The sequence below is a fragment of the Phasianus colchicus genome, chromosome 6 (assembly GCF_987193195.1).
Source record: "Phasianus colchicus chromosome 6, bPhaCol1.hap1.1, whole genome shotgun sequence".
Lineage (NCBI taxonomy): Eukaryota > Metazoa > Chordata > Aves > Galliformes > Phasianidae > Phasianus > Phasianus colchicus.
In genome coordinates, this window is record NC_143441.1 from 5,258,677 (window position 1) to 5,278,096 (window position 19,420).

The 19,420-nt window shown below is 39.9% G+C and overlaps 1 protein-coding gene across 3 annotated transcripts in view; it reads left to right on the forward strand.

Annotated features, from left to right (window-relative positions):
* Positions 1-19,420, forward strand: part of ITGA9 (integrin subunit alpha 9) — a 213,282-nt gene that overhangs the window by 91,245 nt on the left and 102,617 nt on the right. For all 3 annotated transcript variants that reach the window (XM_031608364.2, XM_090142245.1, XM_090142246.1), the window contains one exon: positions 8,990-9,145. In XM_031608364.2, coding sequence (XP_031464224.2) covers positions 8,990-9,145 — 156 coding nt within the window. The remainder of the gene's footprint in view (positions 1-8,989; positions 9,146-19,420) is intronic.

A 19,420-nucleotide genomic window follows, 5' to 3' on the forward strand; every position in this document is an offset into this window, starting at 1 on the left:
CATTTTAAAATGGTTAGGAGGAAATACTGCTTTGTGTTTGTGGTGTGGGTTTTTGGTTTTTGTTTTTTATTTTGTTTCAGACCTTCTTTTAATGCATAGTAACTCCATGTGGATGGCAGCACTAAGAGTCTTCATAACCACTGAGGCAGTAAATCTTCTAGCTGATTTCATACTTCTGTGTGAAAATTGAGGCCAGAAATTGTACATGGTCATAGGGTCATATCACGGAATCATAGTAAGGCTTGGACTGGAAAGGACCTTAAAGGCCATCCAGTTCCTCCCACCCTGCCATGGGCAGGGACACCTCCCATTAGATCAGCTTGTCCAGGGCTGCATCCAACCTGGATTTGAACACCTCCAGGGATGGAGCATCCACACCTTCTCTGGGCAGCCTGAGCCTGTGCCTCACCACTCTCGTAGGGAAGAATTTCTTCCTCATACGTCATGTAAATCTCCCCTCTTTTAATTTAAAGTCTTCGACCTTTGTCCTAATGCTGTACTTCCTGATAAAGAGCCCCTCTCCAGTCTTTTCTATAGCCTCTTTTAGGTATCTGCAGCGAGGTATCCTAGAACCTTCTCCAGGCAAAACAAGCTCAGCTCTCTCTTCTTTCTTTAGATAGGAGAGGTACTCCAGCCTTCTGATCATCCTTATGGCCCTGATCATATCAAAGCAGTCAATCAGTTACAAATATTATTATATGATGTATGAAGGCTGCTCCAAAAATAATACTCCTATTTTATTACGTTGGCCCAGCTCGTCTGAGGCACATGATGGTAGGGGTTGACCCTTCCCACCAATGTTCCATTACATTTTGTTGCTGTATGACAGATGGCAGCAGAGGGACAGTCTGAGAAAATGGCATCTGAATGGAAGTGCATCTGAAGCAAAGGTGTGGAATCAAATTCCTCTATGAGGAAGAAATCTACATTCACACTTGCTGAACATTTATGGAGACCAAAGAGTGGGTGGATACTGAAGCAGTGGGTGGTGACTTCAGGAGTGGTGACTTCAGCAGTGGCAACAGTGATGTGAAAAACAAGGCCATGTTCTGGGTGGCCATGCAAGTGTCTGTGAGCTCAGCAAGCCACCTTGTGTTCGTCGCAGGAAAAAAATGCATAGCTGATTGTGGTGACTGTATTGAAAAATAGTGTTTGGTAGCTGAGAATTTGCTCTATGAGGTAGTATTATTGTGCTCTTTGTTGTAGTTTCTGTGGAACTAAGGAGGATGCATTACTTACAGAGTGACCAGATGTGTATATATCTGTATATGTGTTCATGTAAAAGCAACTATATGTATACATACGCATGTATATTTGTAAAAACACCTGTGTGTGTGTATACACTTACACTATGTAAGTGTGTAAGTGCACAGAAGTACATTTCCTCAGGATTTGCAAAGCATGATTTTATGCTCCTGGAGATCTCCAGCCCTAGATCTCAGTTGTTTGCATTTTTAAATTCATGTGGCAAAGTATACAATCATAGCACTTGTTTCTTTTACCCAGATTGATTTTAAATCCCGCTCTGAAGAGATCTGTACTAATAAATTACACCTCTTCCATTTAATAGCATAAGAATAGATTAGATCACGTTTCCTCTCAGGTCTCTGCTGTTGAACTATCTATTCACCTGTGATTGAAAGGAGGATTCATATTTTTGTGTGTAAATATCTCTAGATTTTTTTAAAGTAAATTGTTCTCCTCTCAATAGTATGTCGTCTTATGCACTCAGCCTCTCACTCTGATTCAGGCAGGTTGGGAACTGTAAAGCATTTCTTCCAAGACTTCCAAGGACCTTTTCTATCAGATCTTCTCAATTAAAACACTGTCAGCAAAATGTTGATGATAACCTTCTTTCATCTCTATCTTCTGCAGAAGATTATTCTGCTTCCTTCCAATCCTGACAGAATGCTACTAATTTGTTCCTTTTGCTGTTTTCTGTTGGATACTGGGCTTATGTAGAACATTTCTTTGTCTCATACATGTGTTTCTTATAAAGCCATTGATGAAATGCTTTCTGACACAACAGTGTTGAAAGGATCATAGTAGCACAGTGTTAGGCTTTCAAATCTAGTCAACTTTAAATGAAGTGTTCATTAAAACATTTGTTCCACTGCTGTTGTGATTTTTGATAGTCAGACAAATTTTCTGTCACTTCTAGCAGATATTCAGTCACTCAGACCATTTGAGATACCAGGATTGCAGCTGAGCCCAAAGATGTTTGACTTATTCATACTGAGGTACTTCCTAGTGTCCTGCTAGATATTAGGGACATATTGTATGAGAAGGTGAGATAAAATGTACCCTAAGACCCACATCCGAGAAGGTGTATGGAACCTCAGTCTGTTTGCACAAACCTCTTAGATAATTTATCCCATTGAGAAGGTGTAGGTACCTACAAATGGGAACAGGCATTTAGTGGGGTGGTCATTGGGAAAAGTGGAGGAATGTGTCTTGTATCCTAGCTCTTCCTACAGCTCTGGAGCCTTTTACAGACATTTGGGAGGAGCCTTTTGATGATTCCCAAGAGGCAGTGATCAAGTAGAGGTGCTTCCTCCTTTTCTTTTTAAAAAAAAAAAAATCACAGAAAAAAATCTATCTGGAGAGTGAGGTAACAAGGGAGCTTCATACAGGGACCTCCATGCTTAGCTTGTGCATCCATCGGTGTTGGAGGGATATCTTGCATAAAGAGAAACAGGTAGGTGGATTAACTGATGGATTTTAAGCGTTAGAGGAAATCTCTAAAGCTCAGTTTAGATAAAATGTTGTGTCAGCAGAATGTGAAGTATAGTGGATCCAGTGGAAAAGACAAGTGTCTGGTATGGTTACATACGTGCAAGAGGAGCATGGGTTTAATTATCGTCTCAATTCAGTGTGTAATTCCCTACGGAATACAAGTGTATCAATATTTTCAGAACAAGTAACATAAATGCTTTAATTGTTACCCCTGTTATTCTTTCTTGTATTCTTTTTGGTAAATGAATGCCTCAGTTTAGGTGAGCAGTGAGCTTATCAGCTCTCAGACGTTTTTTTCCAATTGTTTGTAAGGCAGATAGCCAGGCATATGTTATAGAGATGGCTGTACCAGGCAAAAAGCTAGCTGTCTGTTTTCTGGTTTACTCTGTTTCAATCTTCAATCCATCAATCAAAAATAAGGAAGTGATCCTTAAAGATAGAAATGGATGATTTAAACAAACAAACAAACATACAAACAAAAATCCATCCTGGAAGTGTTAGAAGCAACATTCAACTTTATAAATAAGACAGGGGAAAACAAAGTTATTTGAAACTATATGGTCATAATGCATTTTAGTATTGAGCCGGAAAATCGAAGCCTGGGCTCAGTAAAACATTGTATTGTATTCGGGTCACATATGATTACTCTTCCTACTGATTACCATGAAAGGATTATCAGCAATATTAAGTCTCGGTAACCTTTGACATGGAATGTTTACAGCACTGATCTCAGTCTCTCTCATGCCAACATCAGTAATACCTTTATCATCCCTGGCTGATAGCAGGAAGCCAGATGTGCACACTTTAACTCAGAGTGAGCCTGTATCCAGCTGGGTTTGGACTTGCAGCTCAGCCCCTGCCATCTCGAGGTGTCCTTTCCATGCATGCAGGCTGCTTGACGCCTGGTGTTTGTTTAGCACCAGATCCCTTTAAGATTTGCTTCTTCCTCCCTTACATTTTTCCCATTATCAGGGTTTGAGAAGAAGGGCTTCTGGCCTGATTAAAACAATTGTGTGCTAGACTAACACAGCTGGGAAAAGGACAGAGGGAGGATTCCCATTCTTTCCAGCAGTAAATAACACTCAAGTGTGTGACGCCCTGCAAGTCCTTTGCTCCTTTTTGCTGCTCTGAATTTTGGGATTCTTCAGAAGCTTTGTAATGTTTGAAGTTTAGCAACAAAGACAGTCTGCCTACTTTTTGAGTTATAGCTGTCACAGGATCTTAAAAGAAGACAGAAGCATGGATTATTGAAGCGTTAGGCCTCTAATTGCTGTCATATGCTATTAATTTCACAAAATTTCACCAGTGATGTTGTAAATGAGCTTTTACCAACCAAGTAATCTTCTAGTTCTGTCTCATCACTGAAACAGGCTTGGCAGTTGTGATTTTCCTCCTTTAACTACAGTAATGTCTAAAATACAGTCTATGTGTGCATGTTGTGTACAGAATGGAAACTAGATCTCTTCAAGATTACTTTCACATGACCGTTTTCTGTCTGACTTTGCAATGGGGTGACACAAATGCTAAAATTACATCGATCTGAAACAAATTATTTCAAGTCCTAGAATGTCTTTATCAAAGTAAATGAAGGAAAGCTCTCCTGAGAACAGAGGTGGGTTTTGTGTTGCACAGGATTAGTAACAGGTTGAGAGTAGAAACTTGGCTCGTGCACTAGAAATTGGTAACCTGAGGGGTCTAAACTTGGCCGTAGTTTAGATTTGTTCTAAGTATTGTGAGGAACAGGACGAGCAAGTTACTCCTCACTCGTTTTCAGGTACAAGAATGAGACCTATGCATTCATTTGTCTGGAATGAATGGAAGCCTGTCTTCCAGTTTAAAGCCAATTTGTCTGCTATTTTTATTGTATTGCATCGCTCCAAAGTCTTGTCTCCTATATGACTCACAGCTTAGAGAGGGAGGCTGAGATAATAGGAGAAAGTAATTCATTTGGAAGTCACGCACTATAATCTTGATTGATTCATGACCCGTTGTGTATAGTTATTAAGATCTACAGCTGATATTTCATATGATAAATTGGGAAAGTAGTGGCCTTTAGTTCCAAAGACTGGTGGGGGTTTGAGTCATTTTTAAAATCATTGAGCAGGGAACAATTTATCCCTTGGCATTGAGTTGAGGACATACGTGTTAGTGACCTGTGACTTGATTGAAGTGTTATTAGCCATCATGCTAATGCTAGCCCAGCATTAGCATGATGGCTTTATATATTTTATGGCGTTAATACATTATCTACTAAATTAGGTTTTTCAAATTTATTTTGTGTGTTTTAAGCCTTTAAAAAATGCTTACAGTTTACTATTAGTGCTTGTTTAAAACTTGAATATGTTTAGACTATAATGTTCACGTTGAGTATTTTAAAAGACACATTCTCAAATTTGTTCTTAGTCGTTAAGCTAAACAAAGCTTAATTCTCAGAATACTGAAAAGCTGTACTGATTTAACTGAAAGCTCTGAAATTTTACCTGGGTTGATGTCCTCAAGATCATGTTAAAATAGAAAAAAGGCCTGATAGAACATAACTTTCTGAAGAAGAATAAGAAATGAAGCCCTCAAAAATGTAAACCAGGATAAGTGAGGGGCAACCACAGAAACCATCCCATTGACTACATGTATTTTCTCATTCAACACTGTTGAAAATGACTTCATTCTCACTTAATGTTTTGCTTCTGTAAAAGGGCCACGTTTCAACCTTTCATCCTGCAGGACTCTTGCGGTAGATTGTAAAGATTATTTACATCTCAATTTGTTTTTCAGCCCATTGGCCATAATTAAAAATTTGGCACTCTCCAGATCCCCTGCTGGAGACTTTCACCTTGTAGGAGAAAAAGGGATTAGATGTGATGATTTAATGGGCTCGTGCGTAGTCCCCTGACTGTACTGTGGCACTGAGCCTAAAGAAAGCTGAAATGGTATCCAGTCTTCTCTGGCAGCTGCTCACACCATGAGCAGAGCAAATCCTATCCCCCATGACAAGGCCCTGTCCTGTTCCATCCAAATTCTCCTGACTTTCTGATGTGTGTGGGCTCTTGGTAGCACAAAGTGAAGATTGGAGAAGACAGCCTTTAGGAGACTGGAATCTGTGTGTGTGTTTGTGTTGTCACTGTGTGCCTTTTTCTGTGCCCACAAAACGTGCACGAAGTAATTTCCTACAGTCATCATGCTCCGCTGTAGAGAGGGAATCAGAAATGCTGTTCAGAATCAAAACTATGACATTTAATAGTTGCACTGTGATTCCTTTTCAGGATTTTCGGACTTGTTACTAAAGCCAGACAGAAATGCAATCAGAAATCTGGCAGCGGCTTGGTTTGCTTGGTTGCTTTTTTCTCCCCTGCTAAGCCAGAAGAGAAAATGAAGAAGCCATGCCCAGCTTCTAGCATAGCATTAAAAAAACAAACAAACAACAAAAAAAAGTGTATTTATTTGGGGTGGGGGGTGGTTTTGCTGTGAGATGGCAAGCCTGCTCTTTGTTAGGGTGAGTGCTCAGGACCACAGTGTCTTTTGCAATTTCTGTAAGCAACTTAATGCTTTTGTAGATGCTCTTTGAGTGTTCCTTTCTTAGGGTTACATCCTCACTTGATAATAGCGAGGAAGCATCCTGATTTAAAAAAAAAAAAAAAAAAAAAAAAAAAAAAACAGTTCATACCTAAACACCTTTTTCATCACTCAGGGTGATGTCATGCAACCTCAGAGGGAAAGGGAGAGCATCCAGAGGAAGTAATCCAGAGGAAGGCTGGCTAGAGCTGTTTGCATTGCAGGAAGTTACACTGGAGAGGACAGTTTGCTGAGAGAGGAAAAGAACACCACCCTAGAGAAATGGCTTTGTGAGAACAGGAAAGTTGCATGGCTTGCGGAAAACCCACCTTCAGACCCCTGATCCAATTCAAGCACAGTGAAAACTTGCAGCAGTTCAGTGACATCGTGTTATTTGTTACTGTTAGTCACCGAACACTTGTTACGTGGCTGCTTCTGTTGATAATATGAACTCCTTGAGTAGTACGCTAGTTTTGATGTGCTCCAGGCATCTTTGCTGCTAAAAAAGAAGCTGTGCTGTCCTTGTGCTGTGGTTTGCCAGGGATACTTTTTCGTGATGCCGAAATGTCATCAACCTTCAACACTTTCTCAGCGTAGTGAAAAAGTGTAAATATATGTAAAAGCTGCTTGTAGAAATAATATCCCTTGGCAAACCATGCAAATAGGGCTTTTTCAATAGGAAAAAAAAAAAAGCAAGTACTACTTTCCTTCATTTGAAGGATTTATCTCGAAACTGTTTGTCATTGCATCTTTTACCTTTTAGAAATGAGGAATACCTGAAGGTGATACGTGGGCAGCACCACCTGATTTGACTGCTGGAAGTAGTACATCTGGGTAGGCTGTATGAGGAAGAAACAGAGTGTATTTCCAGCTTAAAATAATGCTTCTCCAGATTGTATTTGGGCCAGTATTCAATGTTCTCATTTTGTATTTGCTTCCCAGACGGTCTGTGGTGTACCTGCGAGACAGAACCGTCTGTGTTACTGAGGAAAAATCCCACATAATGTTGTCTTCGTGTTTTAAGATTGTGAGCAGAAGAAACTGAACATGTGGCACAATTAGTAACTGGGCAGCATTCATACTTTCATCCTTAATTAAAGACAAGTGTGGTGAAGGAATATCCACACGTGTAATTAATCTAGCTGCTGGAAGTCACAATTTCAGCACTAAAATGAAAAGGAAAGAGACACCAGCAAACAGTATGGGCATGCTCCTGCATTCATTGAAGTCAATGGGAAACTTGTCTTTTGACTTCAAAGGGGATTGGACTGAGCCCTCCAAGGTCATATTAAAACTCTTAGGAGTCACAAGCACTTACTGTTGCCATAGTGCAGTACCAGAGCTAGAAAAAAAGGTGGATTTTAATTCCACCCACTGCATACACTTCCAGTTGTTCTTTGCAGACATAGTTGGCTGCAAGCTGTTGGATCAGGTGGTGATCTGCCTGATGACTTGTTGTTTCACTGCTGCCTCATGGTATGCTTTTAGCCCTCTTGTTTTTGAGTATATATAATCTCCTTGTATGCTGATACAGTTCTCACTGAAGTTATGGCACGTGATTTTCTGTGAGAGCAAAACTAGTAGCTTATGTGAGTTTTAGCATTGCTATCTCTGTGTTACAATTCCTGCCCCAGGTGGGATCATGGAAGGGGCTGAAAAGTGGATGTCCCATCCCTTGGTGCAATACAGTGTCTAGCTGAGTGTTGGTCCATTCGAAGACCTGTTGTGTTTGGTTATCTTCTTATCTTCTCAGTTTCATCTGCATTGAATTCACACACATTTTTTTAAGTAGATAAAATTCAAGAGGGATGTTTGCTTGTGGAAAAGTAGGATGTCTGCCACTTTTATTTTCTGGTAAATTGGATTTTGGAAGTCAAGAACACAATGAGCATTTTATCCTCTCACAGAAGGCAGACTTCAGGCTTCACTTTTGTTAATAAATGGTAGAAGTTTTGTGGCTTGGGCTCGAGCAACAAGAGAAGGCAATAATAATAATAAAGATTCATCCTATCAAACAAATAATGCGGCACTATTTAGTACATCTGATGTTTAGCGTACAATATACTGATTAAAAAAGTAGAAAAACTTTATTTTATGCAGGTGTTACTGATCCTAGGGTGGTGGTGCTCTGAGTTTTGCTTTCAGAACAATGCTGGAAGGTGTCTTTCCTCACCCCTGCATGTCTATAGCCTTGTTATTACAGCCCCATTGGTAACTTTACCCATTCATTCATGTAATTGATAATAATAATTTAAAAAAATGCAAGACTTGAGATGGAGTTTTGACTTTTTTTTTTTTAAGTGAGTGGAACACACTGGAAGTGACCTGAATCAAAGCCTAGAATTTAGAAACCCCAGAGAAAATACACTCTTTGCTTCAAATTTTTGCAGTCCTAATGGAAAATATTTGAGTTTTGATTAGAAAGATTTGGTTTACAGGTGTGGAAAATGTGCCAAGGATTTCAGTGAAACCGAGAGTGCTAAAAGAATAACTCACCTCTTGTTAACTGTTTTTTGATCTGACTACTTTTGTTGTGACAAAAGTTTTTTTTCCTGTTCAGCAGTAAGAAGACCAAAGGGAATACAGAGGCCTGCTTCACATCTGAAGTGTTAAAAACAAATAATGCTTTAATTGGATTTACAATGTTGTGTATAAATATCTGCCTACATGTATGTAACAGTAGTATCTGTGTTTCCTTTTACAGAGGAGAGTCAAAGATGTCATATCTCCAATTGTATTTGAAGCTTCATACAGCCTCGGGGAACACGTAATAGAAAGAGGAAAAGAGGACAAGGAACTTCCTCCTCTGAAGCCTGTTCTCCGTTGGAAGAAAGGACAGAAGATTGCACAAAGGAATCAGGTCAGGTTTGGATTATTTTATTTCCTCGTGGCTCTCTCATCTTGGACTGGCAACAGAAGTGGATGTAAAAAGTGATTGCAAAGCTTAGATTTATATGTGCACAGTACTATCCTTACTGTCATCGATATTAGTGTCTCTGAGAGGCAGTAAAGAATTGTGCTGGCAGGGTTGGGCAGCAAAAGAGAAAGTCACTTGCTTGTTTCAAAGTGTACTGGGCAGAAAAAGACTGAATGAAGGAAAGGAGGGAAAGTCCTGCTCCTCCTAGCTCTTCCCTTTCTGAGGGAGGTTCTCATGACAGACTTGATCCAGCTTTTCTTTTAGATTAAAGCTTATTCTTGGAGGGACAGAACTGAGTTGAGGAGGGGATGCAGGACTTGTACCTCTGCTGGAGGGCAGAGTGGTGAGTGATATGAAGAGAAATTTGCCTGGCCCATGGCCGTCATTTATTGAGGGCTTCTCACATTCAGCAATGTGGCAGGGGAAATCCCTTCTGCTGTTGCAATTATAGAAAATGCCTTGCTGAAGTAGAATGTTTCTTTTTGAGAGACAGTGAAGTATAGGCTCAGCATTGTATATATAGGATCCTATTTTACTCCTGCATTTTCAGAAAACCCCTTCTTTGTTATTTTTGCTCAGAACAAGAGAATTCCATTGGTTTTCAAGCACTCGTCACTTAGAGAATAGGGATCCTAAATGTTCCCTAAGGAAATGAAGTGTACGTGACTGGGCTGCCTATCTGTTTGTCTGACATGGCCTCACTAGTATCTTTGGAAAATACTGACTGATTTTGAGAGGTTTTTTTTACAAGGGTTGCCAAAACAGTTCTTCTGAAGGTGCTAAACATGCTTAGGGTTAATGAAAACTCCTTTTTTCATTAATAACGTTTAAAAAAAGAGGCTGCTGGTGATCTTTTGAAAGACTCCAGCTTGAGTGTGGTCACTGTAGATGCAGGACAGAGTGCCAACAGAGGAACCTGCAGGACAATGCCACTTCTTGCTGCACTGACACTGGAGCATCCAGCCATGAGGCTACAAGTTCTGAATGGAAGTATGACTTCTGTGTTTTGCAGCATTGAATTGAAGTATCACTTCAGGATAATTAGCACCCTTGAAGATCCAGTTCCTTGATCAAAGCAGATCCAACTTAAAAGTTAGATTAAGTGTCTTGAAGTTGCATCCAGTCAAGTTTGATTTCCAAAGCATTCTTATAGAGTTACAAGCTGGCATTGCTTGTGAAATGGAAACCATTTCTTCTTTAAACACTGAAGAGCCCACCTGGAGTTTAAGGCTTTTAACAGTGGATTGTTTGATCTGTTTTTTAACCAGATTTCTGATGCTAGCATCATTATCTGTAGCACTGCTTTCTTCTGCTGCTTTTAAGTGTATTTTGTTCTGAAATCCGCAGATCCCTGAATACTACTTAAAGAAAGAGCAGCTGAAATGCTTGCAGAAGCTTGCTTTGCCACATACCCAGGTGTTTGGAATTGTTTTTTTTTTTTTTTTTTGCTATAACCCTTGTACTTAGAGAAAAGAGTATTTAAGAATGTTTTATAAGTGAATGAATGAAGATTAAATATAGTAATTACTTATTTTTATGTTTTATGAAGAAGGCTAGTGTTGCTCTTAAATATCTAAATGTTGCACTGTTGCAAACACACACTGGGAATTTCTAAAGAACTCTGGAATCAGAATCGTGTGATGAAAAGTTGGATGTTACATAAACTAAACCGCTTGGACGCTTTACTACAAGGTTTAAACTCCAAAGACCACATCTTACCCTGCAGGCATACTCTCTGATCAATATTAAAATACCTAAATGCTGAGATTATACAGCAGAAACAAAAATATGTTGGGAATTTTCCTGGCTTGTTTTCTTGTATAATTTGGGTGAGAGAGAGCCAGTTTAACAATGCTTTTTCATTTGCTTTCCAGATGTTGTTCACTGAGCTTAGTAAGAAAAGGACTTTGACATGGGGTTGCCTTTGAGCCCACTTTCAGCCAAGGAAGTGGGCAGAACTTCAGATTAATTGTGGCAGTCATGGTGAGAAAGCCTTGACTGAGTAGCTTGAGGCACTGACAGGCTCCTCAAAGACCAATTTCATGGAAAAATCAAGACTTAGTGTTCTCTTTTAGAACTTTTTTTCATCTTGCAAGTAGAAATTGTTTTTCAAGGGGTAGAGGAATAGTAGGAACAAAACTTTACATAACAAAGGATTTACTTTTTCAGTGAAAACAGGGGTTTTGGAAAGACCTTACAGTTTGGAAATCCAACTCGAAAGATCTAGTGGGCACTATTTTCAGTGTTTCAGTGCCCTCTAATACTGGGTCTGGTTGGCATTAAGATGGGTACTCAGCAAGAGCAGCAGAGGTACCACTTTTTGCTTTAGGAAACAGCAGCATTTCAGAAGGGTGGGGAGTGAGAGATGGATAAGATCAGTTTTACTTCTAGAACTGAAGTCTTTCTACATAGCTAGGGGAGTGTGGTTTTTTTCGAGGTTCTAGACCCTGTGTATCCAGTAATTAGTGGTGTTTTGAAATCTAAAATGCTCCATCTATTATTTCAAGGTACCAAAGGTACTGTTAGAGGTTGACATTCTGCTAATAATCTCAGGTGGCTAATTTCTGTGAATGGAAGTAGCGCACAGATGATGAAATGAAAGGCAGCTGTGGAGAGAGGTCAGCCTTCCGTTCATCAAGATCCTACTTCAGCTCTGTTTGACCTATTTGAAAAGCCAGTCATGCAAATGATCACCTAGATCTGAACTAAAGTGATGTCAAAGCTAAAATGATCGCTTTCACTGGAATCGCAGTTTGTTTTTCATGACCCAGATGTTCCCTGTATGTGTGCATGGCTTTCCACAAGGACAGAACAGCCTTGTGGCTCACAAACAAGGAGGCAGGAAAGCTACCAAGTGGCCTCTTGATGTGAGAGTTAAAGATTATATTGAGCATACAAAGTTTTTTGTGGAGCTTTTCTTCCAGTGCATTATGGAGTCAGCCTAGGAACAGAGTTCATGGACATGCACCAGAGGGATGGTTTACCCTTTCCTGATGACATAATCACTAAAGAGGATTATGCTGGATATTCGTTCTTCAAATCAGTATTACTTTGTATGTAAGAAAAAAGCTTAGTCTTGGACAAAAGAGCAAAGTACTTGCAGTAAATGAGTGCATTGATGTGGAGTTTTCATTCAAAATTCATTTACTTATTGATCGCATTTATTTTAAGAGAGCAACTTTAACTGTGAGACAGTGCAAAAAAAAAAAGTTTGTATGTAAAAATGAGCATATTATTGATTGATCATTGAAGGGAGTTTCCTTCTGCTCCTGAAACTACTGGCCTCAAAGCAATCAAAATACGATTAACAATTTGAACTTCTGGTTGGTGAGAGGAAAAGGATCTTCATGGAAATTTCCTAACAAACATCATGCAGTTGCGAGGCTTTATTCATTGGCCATTTTTGTAAAATGGCTCGTTTTGCGAAGAGGCTCTAACACTTCAAAGTGAAGTAATAATGCTGTGAAGCTGGCCTGAGGCACTCTGTGGCCTGGGATACAGCAACAACTTTCCTCACTAACTTATTTTCTTGGTTCTTATATATGCTTACCAGAAACTGTGGTTGCTATAGCTTGGTGTAACGGTCTGTGGTAGCAAAAGCAAATCCGTGGGGTTATGTGTACATGTCTATTGATAGATGCCTCGGCAACTTTTGTACAATTGTTAGGTGGAGACCAATTATGTGAAGAAGATGACAGCTTTCCAAGTTGTAGGAGGCTAGGAAGCTTTTGTTCAAACTGAAAATCTCTGATGGGTTCAAGAATGGGTGGAGAAACAAAGCTTTTACTTTGAGTGCGCATTATGAACTTTAATAAAACTTCCCACCCCGAGGATGACTTTCCATTAGCTTTCTCATTGCTTCCCAAATCCAGTTGCTACCTCTGTCCACTGGAAAAAAATAATAAATCTTCCTACTTCAGGGAAATTAATGTGTATTTAGAACTTGGTTTGGCTTAGTTCATCGTAAGTGGTTTGTACTATAGCATTTATTTTTGTATACCCACTGTATAAATACATGTCAACCAGGAAAGAGGGAGCTCTCCTGCCAAATACAGCGGGGATTTATTCTCTACTATCCAGTAATGTATCTTAGAGTTTAAAACGTGGTGTGCTAGAACTCGCTCTGTTTTGAACACTGTAATAAAATCACCTGCTGTTATGTGGATGGAGACACCATTTTGTTATAGGAAAATATTCTCAGTAGGTTTAATTGCGTCAGTGTCTTCAGGATTTCGGGAATGGTCTGTCATAAAACTGCTTGTGAGTTATAAGAGAAAATGTTTAGGACATTCTGTTCCCAGCTATGTCAGACTTGCAGGAGAGTCTGGGTATAGTGCAGTATCTCTGGGTGTCTGTGCGGCTGCTTGTCTCTGGGATAAACTTCACCTTTTTAAAGCAAAGTGCTATTTTTGGAAATATTTGTCTTTGAGCAGCTAACTTAAAGCTGACTAAGTAATTACACACAGATTAGCGTACTTGACAGGCATGAGAAAATTTAGAAGGATTTTGGTGAAGCTGAATGATGAACACCTTTAGTAGTTTTGACTTGCTGCATAAATATTGGCTTTTTCTCATTTGTAAGACATCCCACCACTCCCAGCATCTCAGGCTGAGCGCAAAGCAACAATGGATCTACACAGGCTGAAATGTGGTGTGGTCCAGGTTTGTCAGTGGTACCTTCTCCAAAGCAGAGATGCCCGTGTGCTTGGATCAGGCTTCATCTCTGCCAGCAAACTGGGCTGTTTCTGGTGTGTTTCTCAATGCAGGAATGACATCTCTGTCCTGACTGCCTGCTGGAATGGCTTCCATGTCAGCTACCGCAAACCATTCCCAGGCATGGCTCAGGAGCTTGGGTGCTTCAAGGGCGTTTTCCTGTCTTGGAGGCCGGCCAGGACAATCTAAATTACTGGTACGCTGAAGCCTCAATGGCTTAGCATATCTGTCAGGGTGAACGGAAGGAGTGGAGACTGTTTTACACCTGGGCACACAGGAGGTCGTTGGGAGACTGCGGAGTCAGCCAAATTGCTGTGCTCCAGATGAAACTTCTTGGCACTACGCTCCCTTTCCTCCTTGGGCTTCCAAATTCTCTTTTGCCTTTATTCTTCCTTTCTGTGCCACCATTAATGCTTAATCACCATTGTTCTTCCACCAATTGAGGTGGTTTTGCTAAAAGTGCTGATTCCTACTCCTTCTATGCCCTCCCTTTATTCATGGCTGTCTTTTTCTCTGACCAAATTTGTCTCGGCTCAGTTCTGAACTGGCAGGGATTGGGTGCTGTTCATGCCAGGACATCTGGGAAGGATGGTGGGAAGGATGGTGGGAAGGACCCACCCCAAGCATGTACTGGATTAAGCTGAGTATTGCATTTGCCTGCTTTCTTTTGTTGAATGGTGATGAGGAAAGATTTACAAGTCTGGAAGAAATTCAGTACTGAGTGAGAACAGCAGGTGTCCAGATGTATTACTGTACCTCTGAGGTGTTTGTAATCAGCAAACTTGCTGAAGTAAGAATTAGTGGAAATTGACATCTCTGATGGTATCCATATTTCTATCAGCTTGTTCTTGAGCAGTGACAGGCTTGGCCAGTAATGGTCCAACTTGTTTACATTGCTGTTTGAAAATACAGGCAAAACAACCTAATGCATGAGACATAGCCTACATCTTATGGGCTTCCTAAAGAACAACAGCCAATATCACATGCGTGTATGTGTGTGCATATATATACACACAGATGTAGGCTTCATATGTAGGCTGGCTGTATGTGCCAGGGCGAATCGTACCACAGGGTGATCTTGTCTGAGATCTGAGCACAAGAATTATCTGATTTAGCTTATAGATTCTCCAAATACATAGATAAGGAAGTGAGAGATGATCACACGAACTGAAATTCCCATGGAACAGCATGCAATTCATTTCCATATCGCTTTGTGGATGGAGAATTGTAAGTGAAAGAGATGGAGATCTTCTGCTTATGTGTGGAACTGCTAAAAAAAAAAGAATAAAATCATCATATACTTGACACACAGACAGGTGACAGCCTTCAGGAGGCTAGGCTTCATTAGCTCTCTTCGTATTTTTTCAGCACTTAGATGAAAGATCAGTAGAACTTGGAATAGCCAACATCTGGAGAGCAGTTATTATGATAATAGTAATTCTTCCACTTGAGAATACCTCAGTGCCACAGAATCACTTGCAGTTTAGAGTAGCATTCATAAAAACAAAACCACTGAAAGGCAGGTGGATTATAGAAGATGACTTCCCCATATCTTTGGGAGTGTAAGTGAGCTGAAAGTAGACAAAAATTGCTTATCTGATCATTTTAAAACACTTTTTTTTTTTTCAAACTATTATCAGTTACCACTTTTTTGTTGTATTTTTATTTATGCTTTCAATTATTCCATTGCATCATCAACAATACTTCTAACTCGTATATTAAAATGTTAAGAGTATAGGAGCATACTTGGTAGTGGAAATAAGGACACTTAGGAATAGAAAATGTTCTCGAATATCATTAAAAACCCTCCTGAGATGATATAATTGAATTATTCTGTAGTCATTGAAAATAAATGGAAGATTATTTAGGATGAGTCAGGAAATATATTGGGAAATGTGCTGCAGAAGCCCATCCTTGGGAGCCCATTATCTCCCAATAATGGTACTGGGAGATGGAACAATTAACCCAATAAGTCTTTCTCATCTATTGTTCTATGGATTTATAAGGTCTGAAATCCTGTGAAATGAGAACACTTTTTGGCTGATTTGAGCTGCTAATAATTTCAAAAAGAAAAAAATTGCCTCAGCCTGAAAAATGAGTGAGTCAGACTAGAAATCTAATACAGCTCCAAAAGGCTGGGAGTGTATTTCTATTGCCACCAATTGTAATTCTTCACCCCAGGAGAATACGAGAACAAAAAATTGCATTATTAAATCCACTCACTGCTGTGAGGAATAACTAATACATAAGTTCATTAATACATGCTTGTGTTTGATAGCTAACATGCCCGTTCTTTTCTGAACAATTCAATTCAATTTGGGAGTAATTGCAAGTAATAACACTTCTTACACTTGAGTGTTCTTTTTATCTTACTGCTCCAGTTTGGTTTTCAACACTTAGTGAAAGGTGTAAATACCAGGATACAGCTGGAATAGGGGAGAAATTATTGTATTTGCCCTTAGATGGCTTTACAAACGTCAGTCACAAGTTGTGAGCCTTAGGCCTGGATTCCTCTGCTCTGTAGAGTGGATGAATTTCCCTGTCACCTTCCTCAGCTGCAGGAGTTCCACTTGTGTTGTGCATCCCTGTTAGTATAATAAAATGGTTATTACCAGTCAGTTCCTGCTTTCTTATACTAATGCATTAGAAGTGAGCCAGGAAACTCCCCAGGTTACCCATACATTTCATCAGAACACACTTTCCACCAAGAAAACAGATGCTCACCCCCATCCAGTGCCCCACACAGTTCCAGCGTGACTCTGGTTCTGTGGTAGAATTCTTCTGTATGCTTACAACTCTCCTGCCTTTGCCCTGTGATTCTCTGCCACTCGTTACAGCGATTGGGCGTATTGTGTATTCTTTTTTTAGCCTGATGAAATCCTAGAAAGCTCTTCAGAGTATTAATCACTTTTCTACTGAGAATTTAAATCAGCTTGTTTGCACTTGGCTTAGCAGGATATTTGAGTGGATCATTTCCATGAGTAGTATAGTGAAGCATAAGATGTCTGAGAAGAACCAGTAACTATTTCTTTTTATTTGAGGTCGATACATACGTAGATAACAGCTCTATTTTTCAGGCAGCTGGAAAATGGAAAGACTAAATATAGTTCTGAAGTCAGGCTTCTGTTTCTGTGTAAGCATGTTAATATCCCAAGTCATGGATTTGTAAAGCCGTAACATAGGAGGTAGTTCCTGGAGAAAGCAGAGAGATCTGCTTACTGGTCAATACTTCTGAAAATCAAATCACACCACCTGCTCCTTAAATAAGCAACTTCATCACATTACATACTAATAGCCATTGCATTAGGATGTAAAAGGTAAAAAATTATTAGCCTAACAAGCCCTCTCATTCTGCATCCCTTAAGTACCACAGCTTTTACGTTACTGATGTGATATAGTTGTTAAGTCATCCCTACACATAACCTGAAGTATGTGGCACAGGTCATGCAGTTAAAGGGGTTGATCCTCAAGTTACTGAAGACCAATTCTGCCACGTTGTAAGGGACGCACTGCAAACTTTTTGTGGACTGATTGGTGATGAAGCAGTTAAAGATCTAATCTAGAGTGAATTCTGTTATCTAAACTGTAAATCATCGTGCTTTCAAGAGTTCTTTTGAAAATCTCATTTCTCCCCCTTCTCATCAAGTGTTGTCTTTTGCCTGTTACTCTCCCTCATCTCTGAAAGGCTGGGTGCAATGCCTATGGAATACAATATTGGCAGCCTCTCAGAGTCTGATTGCATTTTTTGGCTGAGACTTGAGATTTTCACGTGCTTCCCTAAATTTTGGGGGGTTGAATGTCTTGAAATGCTTTTTTTTTCTCTGCTTCTTGGATAACTTCCAGTACTTTCTGTGGGCTGGTGCACCATAAACACGGGGTCTTTTTTCACTTTTCTATGTCCTGTTCTCTTCTCTGCTCCCAAAAACTTAAGTTTAGATAGCCATTTAAAGAATCCGAACAAATTTAGCAAGTCAGGTTTGAAACCCCACATCATGTTCATCTCTCTGAGCAGAGCTCTCGCTACTGGGCTGATATTGGGCTCCTTTTCATTTGTTTTCCTCCTATTGTCATTCCTCATCAGTCCAGCACCAGCAATAAGGAGGATATCTTCCTGGCAGCTTTGTGCTTAAGGATGTTTAGGATGTAGGACTATGGATTCATCCTAATATTTTATGGGGCTAAAGACTGTAGATTTGGCCTGGCCCCTGGACCACAAGAAGTAGCATTTAATCCACCACCTCTCTTTAAGGGGCAGACTGGACATGAAGATGCCTGTTACGAGGCTCTGAATGCCTGTCTACACACATCTTCTTCCCTGTCAGTTTGCACTAGATCTCTCCTTACTGTACATTTGTTGTCAGTATTCGCACTGTGTAAGAATTATGTTTTAATGTAGTACCCTCTGGAAGACTTGGGCAGCATCTGTCTCTGCTAATCTTTCAAGATTAGCAAAGATCTGTCACGTTCCTTGATGATGAACAGTCTTCTACTCAGAAAAACAGCCAGGCGGAATATCAGAACACCATGTTTGTTTGGGATGTCTGACCTGCTGACACTGCTATGAAGTAGTTCCCTGTAGTTGTTGGGTCCTGTGCAGCCAGGGAAGAATCGCTGGATCTGCTCTATGCTGTGATTGCAGGAAGGCTGACAGACTTGCTGTGCACACAAATAGCTTTAGCTCTGTGTTTACCAGTAAAGTCATATCCCAGAAGCATTGATATTATTCAGCTTGTCCTGCTGATCGCACGCACACCTTTTTGGCTCTTGGAAATGGCAGACAGAAGTTTGACGACATCCAGATAAAAGCTGTGTTTCTCATTCGGGACAATAAATGTGAGCTTTTCTGGGAGCTTTTCACAACCTTCCCACCAAACATCAAAATCTTCTTGACTGTGAATCTTATGTAAAGAATCTTCCCGACCATCTTTGATGATCTGTGAGGTACTTGGTACAATTGAAGTGGAATCTGGTAAGAATCATTTGAGTTTGAACTTCTGTAAAACCACTGCTCCTCTTCACCTTGGGTAACAGCAACTACAGAAATTATGAAATGTTCCTATTGCAGAATGGATTTATTTCCTTCTACTTCCCTCTTGCCAGTTCTGAATAAGTATGAAAGTTGATTATCTTCTTCAGCATTTTGAATATGTGAAGACCTCAGTAAATCCCTAAAATTGTTATTTTAAAGCCAAAGCCATAATTTAAAAATAAATAATTTAAAAATTATTTAGAGCTAAAAATACTGATTGTATTGTAGTAGAGCTTATGCATATCCTAACTCCAGATTCCTGCTCCAACAGTGTGCAGCGTTGAGTTAGGTATGGTTTCTGCTCTGAAGAGATCACAGCACAAACCAACTGAGAGTACAATAACAGAATATATAAGCATTGTTTGCAAACATTATGATAACTTAAAGAATTAAGGGGTAAACACATTAGGGAGTATTTAAGCAGGCAGGAATTAGTCGCCTGGAATGGCAGAGGAAACAACAGACTGTTGGGGAAG